General features: G+C 23.6%; 3 protein-coding genes across 5 annotated transcripts; all 3 read right to left on the bottom strand.

Annotated features, from left to right (window-relative positions):
- Positions 1–212: 212 nt before the first annotated feature.
- sing (MARVEL domain-containing protein sing) lies at positions 213–3,924 on the bottom strand. Of its 2 annotated transcripts, none has more exons than XM_087406713.1 (4): positions 3,346–3,924; positions 2,883–3,038; positions 2,165–2,347; positions 213–1,920 (listed from the first exon to the last, which is right to left on the bottom strand). In XM_087406713.1, exons 2-4 carry the CDS (start codon positions 3,018–3,020, stop codon positions 1,696–1,698), a joined length of 546 nt encoding a protein of 181 aa, XP_087262839.1. In that variant the 5' UTR covers positions 3,021–3,038; positions 3,346–3,924; the 3' UTR covers positions 213–1,695. The 2 variants fall into 2 exon arrangements, with proteins under 2 accessions (XP_087262839.1, XP_087262840.1); XM_087406714.1 differs by lacking the exon at positions 3,346–3,924 and having other exon boundaries at positions 213–1,457; positions 1,780–1,920; positions 2,883–3,042.
- A 241-nt stretch (positions 3,925–4,165) lies between these two features.
- Positions 4,166–6,735, bottom strand: LOC105153643 (uncharacterized). 2 transcript variants are annotated; one of them, XM_087406716.1, is made up of 5 exons: positions 6,183–6,734; positions 5,996–6,087; positions 5,170–5,352; positions 4,818–4,934; positions 4,166–4,578 (listed from the first exon to the last, which is right to left on the bottom strand). In XM_087406716.1, the coding sequence occupies exons 2-5, from the start codon at positions 6,062–6,064 to the stop codon at positions 4,504–4,506; spliced, it is 444 nt and encodes a 147-aa protein (XP_087262842.1). In that variant the 5' UTR covers positions 6,065–6,087; positions 6,183–6,734; the 3' UTR covers positions 4,166–4,503. The 2 variants fall into 2 exon arrangements, with proteins under 2 accessions (XP_087262842.1, XP_087262843.1); XM_087406717.1 differs by having other exon boundaries at positions 5,996–6,735.
- Positions 6,736–7,662: 927 nt separating this feature from the next.
- LOC105153612 (uncharacterized) lies at positions 7,663–13,719 on the bottom strand. Its single transcript, XM_087406715.1, has 5 exons — positions 13,673–13,719; positions 11,443–11,535; positions 10,657–10,845; positions 10,341–10,457; positions 7,663–8,293 (listed from the first exon to the last, which is right to left on the bottom strand). Exons 2-5 carry the CDS (start codon positions 11,509–11,511, stop codon positions 8,219–8,221), a joined length of 450 nt encoding a protein of 149 aa, XP_087262841.1. The 5' UTR covers positions 11,512–11,535; positions 13,673–13,719; the 3' UTR covers positions 7,663–8,218.
- Positions 13,720–14,926: the final 1,207 nt, after the last annotated feature.

The following is a 14,926-nucleotide window of genomic DNA, read 5'->3' as shown; positions in this document are numbered from 1 at the left end:
AGCAACTGTAAAGAAGGGGGAGGACATTTGAGGAAGTGAAATGGACGTGTACAAGATTTAAAAAGGACAGAGAGAGAAAGAGAGAGAGAGAGAGAGAGAGAGAGAGAGAAGGGAGGGGAGAAAGAGAGAGAAGTCAATACGTCGCGAGGACTACGAGATCCGTGTTATTCTCATTCATCATCTCGGGTCCAAGTGTGCCCAGGTACGAGTTGAAACTCTTCATACATATATAGTTTGTAATAAAAAGGAATGTAAGATACAACTAATAAATATGTAAACAGTTTTCGTATAGAAAAAAACTAATCCATTAATTGAAGTCGTCTTCTAAATTTATTAATATTTTGTTTAATAATAAGTTTAATAATTTTAAAATAATATTAAACTTTTCAAGTTTTATCTATTTCTTGCAATTGTGAATTATAAAAATAAATTATACTTGGTGTATTTGCAAGTGTAAATTAAAAACATTTTTTAGTGAAATTAATAATGCTTCTACATATACGCGACAATTTTTATAAAATCTTATTTATGTTTTCATATTTTTATTAAACGTTACTCACATATAATTAAAATATTATTTGTTGTCTGATGTATTTTAACTGTTATTAATTTCAGATTTGATTTTTTCAAAAATGTAGCTTGTTATTAATATTTGGAAATAATACGTCAAAGTGACTAATTCAATACCCTCATCATATTTCTTATCAATGTTTATTTCATATCACGTATACATTAACGTAATAAAACTGAATAAGTCTCAAGATGAATCATCGATTATTTATTAAATACTATCCATTTTTATATCATGCACATAAATGCGATAGCATTATGACGTACCAAATGTCAACGGAATATTAATTTAATAAGTATACGTAAAATACGCCTGAAATTGATAAGCAATATTACAAATAGATGCTACGATTTCATAATTCATAATCCATAAATCGATTTGCTTTCGACTTATCATATTTAAGTAATTAAAAAAAATATCTTTACTAAAAAAAATTTATAGAAGTGGCAGAGTAATATGCGCAATTTCAAATTATTAATCTATTATAACTAAATGTACCTATATGTATACAACTTATTGACATTATTAACATTATATTGACTTTATTGATATTACTAATGGCAGTGTAATAATATTATTTTTAATTAAGTCAAATAATACTATTAATTAGTAACTATTATTATAATTAATATTTTATGATATTAATATATTATTAATACATAAAATCGATTCCCCCAATTTAACATTCAATCCTTTTCGAAGAGATTCGTGCTCCAGAATTAACATTACTAACAGTATAGACAATTACATAATTGCCACATCTCATTGCAAAATTATATACAGTTAATATTCCTGTAATTATCATAATTCATCTTCCAGTTTTGTAATGCACATAAGACAAATAAGCATCTGCTCCATGTAATAATCCCACGACGCCACTTAGGATCTGCAATATAAATCAATTACTTTTAACGTCTTTTTCAAATAAAATACTCCCAATTAAAAATATTTATCAAAATCAATATTAATTATTTTCTACTAATAAACTTTCGTTTTTTTGCTGTTCAACATACAGATCAGTTCATGTCGGATTATTATAAATTATAAATTATTATTACAAATTATAAGTTATTATAATTTATAATAATAATTTATAATTTATAGTATATTCTTTTTCTTAATTCTTATCTCTGATTAGGTGAACAAACAATGACGCAAATTAGTGAAAGCGTTAAGTTTTCCATTTGCAATTGCACTAATAAACTTACATAAGCGGCTGTCATAGCAGGATAAACGTCGAAGCCGGGACTCATATAATACGGGATCCTCAAAAATAATTTAGTGGCAAAAGCCAAGTAAAGTGCCGAGCTTAAATATAGGAAGCAGGCTAAACAATTGAACATCGTTTCCTGATATTGATAAAAGAAAAAAAATTTAACACATAATTTCTAAACTATAGAATTAATAGTAATAAAAATATTATTTAAATTATATAATAAAAAATATAAATATTGACATATTAACGAGTAATTATTTCAAACAATTTAGATAATGGGATGATTTGTGATATATCTCTTTGTATTTCATTATTATTTGAGATTATTATTATATTATTATTATTATATATTATTATTATTATAGATAAATACATACAAAAAGTGAAGCTCGAATTAATTTGTAAGATTTTTCAGAAATTGCATAGCAAGCGAGTAACAGAGCGGAAATCAGGAAGCAAGCGGATGCCGTGGTCAACGATCCTTCGAAAGCCGAGCCAATAGATGAACTGTAGCCCAAGCCATAGTTTATAAGCAAACTCTGAATTAATCCGCTAATTACCTGAAATTATATTAACTACATATAAGCGTAATAAAATTATAATTATATATTTAAAAATTATATATAAGAAACATTCAATGGAGATCTATAGAATTATGTGTATTTTATTTCAAAAAATTTAATACAAAGAGTAAACAAAAAACTATTAGAGTATCTAATAATAATGACATTATTCCCAAACCAAGTCTGCTTTTACAATTGGTCTCTAATATATACTCTTTACACTTAAAGTGAAATAGATAAATGTTTAATATGTAAAAGTGAGAGGGAATTGCAGACCAATGTAGCAATAAAAAAAACTTATGGTTTTTGCTAGAAAGCGTGAAGTTGACATATTAAGTCTATTCGCGTTGCTTTAAAAATTTTTTAACTTAAAACAAGATAAATAATAAATAGATGAGAGGAATAAGGCGAAAAAAAAGAGAAAATAAGTTAGTAATGAGAATATAAGGATGTTGTATTCTATGTTATATGCCATTTATAATTTTAACGAACTTTGCGTATACCAAATAATGTACGTGTAACTGTAACGTACCGTTTCACAAACTTTTATGATTCCTGGTAATGATTTAAAGAACTCCACGTGTATGCACGTGCAACATCTAAAGCAGCAGCAACCGACACCGCCCGTGCCGTGCGTACCAGAGGATGACATCCTGATTATAGGTCCCATATTGTTTGTGTTAGGTCCCTATAATTCTGTTGTTTTAATTCTGTTGACGATTAATTTCATGCTCTTGTACTGAATTGTGACATTCATTAAATTGTCTCGTTTGTGATCTGACACTTTTTTATTATCTCTTCACTTAATATTTAATTATTCTCCTTTTTCTCTCTTTTTCTTTTCGTCCAGGATATAATTAAATTTAATAATCCCCGACACAATAAATCCCGGTCTACTTACACACAAAAATATTTTTTTCAAATAATTCTTTTAGTGTAGCAATTAAAATATCTTTAATATAAGTAAAAGAATGTAAAGATAATATTGTACATACCGAAAGATTTAAATTTTTTTACAATTTAATTTACAATTTAACTGTTTTTAATGTTTAACTTTTGTTCTCTGATAGTGATTTTTAGAAGAACACACAGCATAACCACGACAAGCAATACTTTTAAACTGACTGAGGGTGTAGGTCTGTGCATCCACAAAGTCTGAATGTCGTTGCACCCCCCACATAGCATTCAACACAAGGGAAATTACTGTCTATTTCTGGCATGTGTTACTCAGGCCAGAATTCTAAATGCTTTGCCCGCTCTGCGTAACTGACAGAAATACAAAAAAAACTTAAATGAAAGATAACAACATAAAAGTATAATGTATTCCAATTTTTATAAAATGTAATTTATATTATAAAGAAAAACTAATGCTCACATTTTTTTTAATTTCACATATAATTACATGTTTATTTTAAAAATATATGACATATTAATTAATATATTTTTAAAAAATTAATTAAAGTTAATAAATGCCAAATGAATACTTATCAAATGTAGTTTAACTGTCAAGATTTATTGTACACTTTTACACATTACAAATAAATGAGGTTTTTAAGATATATATTCAGCTTCTCTTTCTCAATTTCTTGGAATAAAATCTCACTAAAGAGTAAAAATTGAGCCAGTCTTCAAAAAGAGTAGCTTAATTTTTAAGTTTTAAGAATGACATTTCTCTTCAAAAATTTACTTTAAAAGTTTTAAAGAGTTGTAAAGTAATACAACTTATGTTATAGAATAGTACTAATTAAAATGAATAAATATCAAGTATCAAATTTAATCAACAATCAAAATTTATTGTATAACAATAACTATATATTTTTGCATATCGGTTCAAATAAATAAAGTTTCTAAGATAGACAAGTTTAAGTTGTAAAGTACAACAACCTGCATAATAATATTATTCATTTTCACTCTTTATCATAACCGTGATTATTTAATTCAACTTTCCAGAATTGACGGTGAATTTATTGGTCCTCTTCAATTATAAGTAATTTAAATTAGTGTTATAAACATAAACTCATTCTTCTGTTATAATTATAATATTTTGAATTTTAAAAATTAATTAATATTTTTTAATCAAGATAAATTAAGTGGGTCTCGTACATCAAACATCAGTATAAACTATGTTACAGTTTTGATATCAGGAGGACTAATTACTTCGTCCATATTGTGATATAGGCGATGATTGCGTTGAAAATATATAAAACGGTGTTTAGTAGACCACAAATCTAAATAAAAGATAAAAATTACAATTTTTATATAATAATGTATATGCATTAATGCTTTATTTGTATATGTGAATGTGTATGCGTGCATGCGTGTGTGTGTGTGTGTGTGTGTGTGTGTGTGTGTGTGTGTATGTGTGTGTGTGTGTGTGTGTGTGTGTATACACATATACGTATACATAACACAATTTTAATTTATAGCATTAAAATCAATTTTTGTACAAATATAATATTATACTCACAGAAGCTGCTAATAATGCTTTATAATTATACACTGTATCACTCGTATGTATTTCTGTTATCAGACTCATTGAAGCCGCAAATAACATTACGGTTGCAAAAAAATTATAAAGGGATTCCTGAAAGTTTAAAAAGAAATATTAAAAGGATTCCTGAAAATTTAAAGAGAAATATTTATCGATATAATTTTTAAAATTTAATAAAATACTCTTCTTTAATAATTTATTTGAAATATGTAAACACGTTTTAGCTTTAAAACAACTTTTTTTCTTTTATAAACAAAATAAAACTAATGAATAAAATAAATACATAAAAAAAGTCAATTTTATTTATGCATTATTTTAAATAACTTACGTGTATTGTTTTAGGTAAAATGGATGCAGTAAATGGAGATACCAGGTAACTAAGAAAAAAAATTAATGTACCAATAAAAAAAGTAGATGTTGAAATAAGAAAAAAGTATTCCTTTTGACGTAAAGAAAAAATGGTAGGATTAATGTTATCACTGATGGTTCCTATACAAATAGCACCAAGCACCTGTTTATAAAAAATTAAAAAGACCAATTATAAAGAGATATAATTTCTTCAGATCAAAATTACTAATACATTATTTCAATATTATTCAACAAAAAAGTTTATTTGGAAATGCAATAGAATTATTAGTTTCTCAAGTGAAAATTACAACTAAAAAGCAGAAATAATAATTTTAATATAATATAATAATCTTATTCTATTATTTTAAATATTATTTTAAAATTCCAAAAAAATATTTCTGGATAAATTATATGCTTTAAAATTAACAATGATAAAAATTTCTTTCACTAAATATACTAAATATTTAATATAATTAAATACGGCAAAAATTATTAAATATTAAAATTATTTTTTTTTTAGATTGTCTATTGTGTTTCTATCGAAAAATTGCCAAATATTGACAATTAATTAACTATTCATATTTAGTAAAGATAATATTATTTAAACAACACAAAGTGTCCAAAATGAGAAATGAGACGTTTTTGGCATCTAAACAACGTCTTAAAAATTTATTATGTTTCAATTTTGGACTTTGTGCTGTCTGAATGAGTAATTATCTATATTATAGATAATATTATAGATAAAATTGATAAAAAGGTTATAACAATAAATCAACAAAAATGACTATAATAATAACAATTAATACCAATTGTTGCAATTTAAAAATACCGTTCCAACTTTTCAAATATTCAGTATTAATGATAATATTTAACATTGTGCCTCGTTTTATTGTTTGTCCTAAAATCAACGATAATTATTCTTTATTTTTAATATGTAAAATTATCTATCCATCTTGCACAATTAAGCTTTGATGAAATAAAACAATTACTTACGTATTGATCTAATAAATAGTTAATTAAAACATGTACTCATGACCTTATTTATATTTATTTAATATTGATCCTTATTTATATATATTTATATTATACCATGTGTACATATATATGTATAAAACACACAGTGCACATAACTATATTACCTGAAGAAAGCACGTTTTACATTGGCGGTTAACGATTAACTAAAATGATCGTGATAAATGGTAGCTCGGGAGATGTCATTGATATCATAAAGATAGGATTGGTATATACCTTTTGATACACTCAAAAAATTATTCTGATAAGCGAGGAATTTATCACGTCCTCTGAGCAAAAACTCTTACATAAATCAGACGCGTGTATTTATAATACGTATTCTATAAACATAAAAATGCTATGAAAAATAAATTCCTGTATAGAAAATTCTATTATAGCAACTTGAATACTCTGAAATAAGAGGATACACTAGATATTAACAACACGTTTAATTGTTAAAAGAAATTCAATTTACGTGCTACTGAATGTAATGTCACACGTACCACACGTAATGTCAGTAGATATTCTTCTAGCATCGAAAGGATTGTAATCTTAAATTTAGCACCTTATTATATATATCAATACAAAATGCCTCTACTTTGTACAGTATTTTCTTGAGGTCATATATATATATATATATATACGACACATTATATATATCACAAATATCGGTGAGATTATAGCAATAACTCACAAAAAGGTAAGTGGGAAACTGAGCCGAAAAGTCTATTTTGCAATTTTCGCAATAATTAACAAGATATTAATTACTAAAAATCGCCAAATATTAGTTTTCACCTATTTTTCACTCAAGTATTATTAACAACATTAACTTTACAGAAAAACAGCATGAGCCAAAAATAAACAATTTTTGTCTCATGCTGTTTTTCTATAAAGTTAATGTTTATTTTTGTCTCATAAAGCTCTAAGAATTTTTTCAAGATTTTTTACTAATTTTTCAGTACTGCATTTTCTAATCGGAAAATTGTAAAACTTGCAAAATAGTAGAGGACTTTTTAACTTAATTTTTCACAAAGTAAATTTCACGTTGTAATAATGTTGTCCTCAAATTTCGGGACACCCTATCTACTCATATATTAAGAAAAAAAATAACACATTGCTTTAGCACAATTTATTTTTACTGTCAACTAAATTGACAACTAATGGATACATATTATAAAAGATACGTTTCATTTAATATTCGCACAATCGCATCATATTTCATTCTTGTTGTTTATCAAAATTTGCGAATATTAAACACATCCATTGTCGTGTAAAAAATAGCATTATAAAATTATGCATTTTATTATAATTTTTATAAAATATAATTTACAAAATAAAGAATTATAATTATTTGCATTTATTTAAAGTGATAAACAATATATTACATAGTCCATTACAAAAATGTTTGACGAGTTAATAGTACGATTTGACTTCAAAAAATTAAATAAAATAATTATGTATATTGCGAGTACTAAAAGTTAAGTTTACTTTAGATAATATATAATGTAAAATTTTGAATGTAATTCTATTTATATTTTTATACATTGTATGTTACAAAAAATGTTTAAAGAATTAGAATACACACAAATATATAAAATATACCTGTATACAAAAAAGCACAGACCAGTATAAAATTATGACTATGATTATAAAATTTTAAAATTTGACAAGAATTAAAAATAAATAGATCATCTAAAATAAGCTTTAATAACATTATGAATGCAAAAAAGATTGAAGAAACATAATTTATAAGTAATATAAGAAGTCATCAGCTTTAAAATTATACTGATTGAGTAAAAATTGAAAAAAAGTAAATTATTTAAAAAATTTTTTTTTATAAAAGTAATCTGTGATCTATTGACTGAATAATCTGATGCAGTTTCAAAATTCTTCATACAACATTTTATATTGTTTTAATTAAATAAAGTTTCTAAAATGTATCTGACCTGTGTAAAGACAATTCGTATAAGAACAATCTATTTTTATTGCTTAGAGAATTACGAACTTATTGTAACCTTTTAATCATCTCCATAAGTGCTAAAGCCCATGATCGTGCTGCAGATGTATAAAATGCAATTTAGCAGAGTGAGAATCTAAATAAAAATGAATGCATTTTTACAATCTAATAAAAGGCAGAACACATAATTTAATACAACATATTTAGACTTAGCAAATTTTTTCATCACTTTTTACGATCTTGATAAAGATTCTCATTAAAAGAAGTTAATTTCAAATTCTTACAGAAATCTAATACTGACCAATACTAAAAGACAATAATTAATTACTTGTTTTACCTAGACAGCATATTTATGATAAATATTCATACATATTTATTATTACTTTTTTCTTTTAATATTATATAAATATTTTATACAATGTTTTATTCAAAAATTATTAAAATGTAAACTAAATATTTTACGTAATATTTATGGTAAATATAAATGAATGTTCTAGTAAATATTTCTTACTTGAATTATAATGAGTTATTAAATATTTTCATAGCATTTATTACAATATTATACGATAATACTTATTATAAATATTTATTATTTATGCAATCTCTCTCTCTCTCTCTCTCTCTCTCTCTCTCTCTCTAAGACCACAAAAATATTTACAAAAAATAAGTCTCTACAATTTAGTAAATATTATATATATATTATATATATTATATATATTGTCTGAGTAAATATTAAAAATATTGTTGTTCAGTACTGTTAATACTTCAAATAAATGATTAATTACTGTTTTTAGTAATAAATTAGCCAGTATTAGATTTTTGTAAGGAAATTGACAAAAATATATACAAAGTATTCCAAAATTCGCGACTCAGAATACCATAGCAAAAAGTTTTCGGAAAATGAAATAAAGTTGTTTATAAATTTTTATTTCAAATTTTTGTTTTAATTTTGGAATAATGTACGTTTCTACAATATGCGGAGTAAGCTTCGTTTAAAAAGTAAAAGTAAAAATTGACCAATTACAATTGATTATTTTTCTCGTATTGTGATTAAAAGATAAAGATTTAAATATAAGCCAGATATAACTAAGTTTTAGATAACGATTTGTCTATGAGTCGCGCTCGTAATTAGTGAGCACTGATAACCGCGCATTTCAGCTCGCTAATATTCATTACTCACAAGTGACTATTTAAGTAATTTATAATTTATATTATATATATATTAGGTGTTGGAATTAATTCGTAGCGTTTTACAAGTGATGGGAAGTACTTTCATTAATGTATTTTTTAATGCTCATGTGAAATAAATAACATTCTTTCATTAAAAAACGCTACGAATTAATTCCAACACCTAATATATATATATATAATGTAAAACTTTTATCTCTTTCTTGATAGTCTATTTTAAATCACGAATTTTGGAAAACATATTTATGTATAAAACATTTATAACTTCTTTTTACAATATTTTGAATCGCGAATTTTGGGACATTCTATATGTATAATAATCGACAGATAGATAATTGCTTAAATTTATGATACTCTGTAGTATATACAAACTGATTAACTAGTATATGCAAACTGATAATAAATATCTACATATGCAGAGTGTCCGGAAAATCGCCTGCAATACTTCGAGAGGTGATTTGAAACTAAAAAGAAGAAGGAAAGCTATATAAATAGGTCCAGAAGTAAGTCATTTCTAAGTTATAACCACTTTTATATTTAAAAAAATTGTAATTTATTTTTCATAATCACAATCTTTTTTTATTTCTGTATTCTTAAATTTTTTTACTTTACTAGAAGGATGCCAAGCGAACTATGCCTCCACGTGGTACATCCTGAGTAACGCCAAAATAATCCAAAATATAGTTATTTATGTTAAAACACTATGAAATAAATTACAATTGTGATTATGAAAAATAAATTACAATTTTTTTTAACATAAAAATGGTTATCATAATTCGGAAACGATTTATTTCCGAACTTATGTTTATATAGCTTTTTTCCTTCTTTTTGAGTCCCGAATGATCTCTCGAAGTATTGCAGGCGATTTTCCATATATCCTGCATAAATACATGTATGTAAAATATTACTCTATCATAATTGTAATTTTTATTCATAATTAAGAACTTTATCTTTTATGAATAATATAATATATACATAATATTGGACATACTTACGGAAGCTGCTAAAAACTCATTATATTTAACTGCAACATTAGGTTCATTTATCACAATTATTACTGCTATTGAACCCGCAAATAATAATATAGACGCAATAAAATGATAAAGGAGTTCCTGAAAGTTTCAAAGAAATTACCAATTTTTTAAATAAATCATACTAAACAGCTTTCTGTAATTATTCATGCTTTCGATGTTTTGAATAAGTAATACAAACTACTTTTTTCATTTTAAACGAAACTAATAGATTTAATAATTTTTACAAATTACAATTTATAAATCATATAATTTTATTTATGTATATGGAATTACTTACGTAAATTGTTTTAGGTATAATAGATGCAGCAGAAGGAGATATCAGGTTACTGATATACAGAATAAAAGTGTTAATAAAGAAAGTACATATTGCGACAAAAAAAAATATAAATACTGATAGTCTGTATAAAATTAGAATTTCATAATTGAGCTCGTTACCAATAATTCCTATGCAAATCACACCCAGTATCTGTTAGTAAATAATAAAAAATAATATAGTAAATAATATAACAAATTTAGAAAACTAATTAGATATATGAACGTTCTATAAATATAATAATAAATAAAGAATATCAAAATATATTAATATAAATAACATACAATACATATAATAATATTTAAGAATATTTAAGAAAATTACAAACATCGTGATAAATATAATATATTAAATTCAAATAATAATCAGTAAGCGAAAAATAATACTATAATTTTATTCTAATTTTACTATAATTTTATTCTAATTTTATTTCAAATATTAAATATAAAATTGTATTTCTTTTGTGTTTCTAAATATTTTTTGTAAATTGATTACTTTAAACTAGAAATAATATTGATCTTTTAATTTTTAAATGCCATGTATTTTGACGCAATGTAATTAGATGCAACAACAATTATTTAGGAATTATTTACATCTAAAGTCATCATACGTGTTTATTGAAAAATTGACGATTAAATTGATATTGCTTGATAATTAATTTACTATCATGTTCAAAATTAATATTAAATACTTGAAATAAAAGAAATCATAACAACAAGCTCAATAAATAAATAAAATAATGATATATACCACTTGGAGGACCTTAACAATTCCATTCCAACTTTTCAAATAATTAATGTTGATAGTTATATTCAGCATTATTGTTCGATTCTAATACCAGTTCTGAAATCAAATTTTTCTTGTAATTGTATATATACCAATTTATAAAAATTTTCTTAATGTACATGTATATACTGAAAGAAAAGATTGGCTGCTGCAGCAAATTAGATGATAAAATATGGCATAGCATTTGTAATTGGCTGCAACAACCAATTAAATAAAAACATTATATAAATAAAAACATTGAATAAATTAAAGTGAAAATGCGGAAATTTATAATAACGACAATTTTCATCGAAAAGTTACACAGCTTCTTGAAAGGCTGTACTAGTATATTTAGTCGCAAAAATTTTAAATACTTATTTCATTTCCCTTAATAATTTTATATTTTTTGTTTAATGTACCACCTATACATAAGCATCATATAAATATCCGTGCAATATAAACGTCAAGCAAACAATTATACCTACACACATATATATATATATATATATATATATATATATATATATATATTGTACAAATATAATAATTGTATTTTTAATAATTATTCACATAATATCATCAAAAGTATTTATTAACTGTGTTACATGTAATAACTTAAATTTTATAAATAGACACAATAAGATACAATATTTTATTTGATTCAATGAAATAATATAAAACAATTTAAATTTTGCAATATTTTAGTCATATTAAATTCTATAATTTACTTTAAATCTGTAATTAATAAAAATTTTTATTAACTTTCATGAATTAAAAGGATTTTTTTATAATTAGAGCACTTTTACAATTCTGTGGAAGTCAAATATTACATAATAATTATAAAAATACTACATTATTTATGTAAAAGCTTTTTAAACGCAAATAATAACTTATCTAAATTCAATATAATTTACTTAATGTTAAAAATATAATTTTTTATTGCAATAAAGTTTTCTTTTAACATCATATTAATAACGAACAAGAAGGTTGATAATTTTATGATACGATAAAATCTATATCGTATTGTAATCTAACATGATAAGAAGTATAAAGAATTAAATACTTTACACATTGCTTCCATCGACAGTTATAACTTAGTATATTATTTAAAAATTTTTAATACAAAATATATAAAAATAAAATATTGCAATTTTTATGTATAATAAAATAGCAATAATAACGATCCATTTTTGTTAAATGTGTAATATTAACAAATGCACTTATTGTTTTATGTAAAAAATGTTTTGTGTGACAACTGTGACTTACATTATACAAATATTGATTCAAGAAGGTTCAGTATTAGTAAAAAATGTATCTTTCTATGTACCTCCTAAAATATTGTGCGTATAGTTTCACAATCTCGAAGTAGTTTCAAAATTTGTATATGAATTTGCCAAAGGAATTTTACGAACTTACATAAAAACGGAACGTGATAGATAACTACATACGATTATCAAGAAATGATAAAATCATAAATAAAAATATGGAATTACGGAAACAAAATCACGAAAAGCAAATGAAGCGTCATTTATAATCATTAGTTATCTTTTAACATGCGACATACGTGTAAAGTGCGAAAATTTAATACTGCAATGACTGATTAATTTCAAATAATATTATCTATTATTATGTTCGATAAATTCTTATTCAATGTCAACTTGTTTTTTACACTTGAAAAAATTGTCATCAATTATATTTTGTAAAATTATTATATATTCTTCGCCCACTTTTTTAGTTAAATTATATAGATTATTATACTAAATAAAATTATATATTTGTCGTTCCATTAATTTATTGAGGAATTGGAAAAACGAAAATAAATTATGCGAAACTAATAGCAATCTATAATTAATAAATATAATATAAAAGATATGTTGTTCATACATAAAATATATTAATTTTTCGTATTCTACAATCAAAAATTAAAATCAAAGTGAAAAATAATTTAATAATTAAGAATAAAAAATAATTTCTAAACTAACTTGACAGAAAATCTAATATAATTTTAAAGCTATATCTTTATAAAAATTTTCACTACAATTATTAGTTAATGATTATAATTTTCACATTATTAATTTAATAAAACTTTCTATTTTTCTTTATTAGTATTCTTTATAAAATAAGTGTATACACATTGATCTAACAAATAATTAATTAAAATGCATGATTATGATTATATCATGATTAAAGGCAAAGTATAGAGAATTATACTAACCTAAAGAAAGTATGTTGTTTTACTATCAGCTGTTAACGAATGACTGAAATGACTATTATATAATTTATCAGCGCAGAAGATATCACTGATATCATAAATAAGATTGATATAATTACATGGTATAATAATATGTATTTTAGTAAAGGTTTCTTAGACGCACAATTATTGAGTATTTAAGATTAAAGTAATTTTTTTTTATATCAATTCGTGTAACGATCAAACATTTTAATCAATGTCAATATAATAATAAATAATAAAAAGAAAGTTGTTATATGTAATTGTTATATTATATTATTTTATTAAATCGATTGTAAATTAAAAAAAAATATTTAAAATGTTTATGTAAGTTATATATAAATTGAGTCTATATAAATTATTTTATAACATGAAATTTCTTTAACAAAATTATTTTTATATCCATAATATTAAAATACATATTATTTTAGCTTACATATTATAATAAACATAATATATACGTACTAAACATAATATAATAAGAATATCATAATTTCAAAAAATTATTAAAAAAGATTAGAGACTTGCAAACGATTCGTTTTGTTTTTCTTCATGATCCTAAAGTTACCTATTTTTACCAACTAAACGTAATAATCTTTGCAACAATTACTTTTTTCAGAGGTATCAAAGGGTTTAAGAGTTACCGCTGTGTCGTGATCCATTGCCAATGCCAACATTCCGTAAACTTTGCCGTTTGCTTCATTAGAGCGAGAAACGCATATTGAGCAAACTGAGCTACTCCTCTGAAGGAATCCCTTTATAAAAATTCTGTTAAGAGAGGGGGTTCAGGGAGGAGGAAGGAGAAGAACGATTATAACTCAAAATGGAATAAATGCTCAGATATAAATGCTTAAATTAATTTTTTTTAATAAAAAATATGAAATTGTTGTTTAACCTACGCGAATTCTATTAAAGTTTTACTAATATTAAAGTGTTAAACCATTGTTTACAGATGTAGGATTGAAGATAATTACAATTATATTTAACAACAATTTTAAATATATCAACTGGTATGTTTTAGGTCGAAAAATGGCGAAAAAACAATTTTTTTTTCTCGACATGTTCTACCAAATCCAAAAATTTGAAAAAAATATCAAATACAATATATAATGTAATTTAATATATAATACAATATATAATGTAATGCTAAATTATTTTAGAAATGGTCAAATATTCAAATCATATACATATAGAATTACGATTTTGAACATTTTTTTATTAATTTTTTAAGAACAGAAT

The sequence above is a fragment of the Acromyrmex echinatior genome, chromosome 5 (assembly GCF_024713525.1).
Source record: "Acromyrmex echinatior isolate Ae372 chromosome 5, ASM2471352v2, whole genome shotgun sequence".
NCBI classification, from domain to species: Eukaryota; Metazoa; Arthropoda; class Insecta; order Hymenoptera; family Formicidae; genus Acromyrmex; species Acromyrmex echinatior.
Note: the sequence above shows the minus strand (reverse complement) of the source record. Positions and strands in the feature narration are given on the sequence as shown.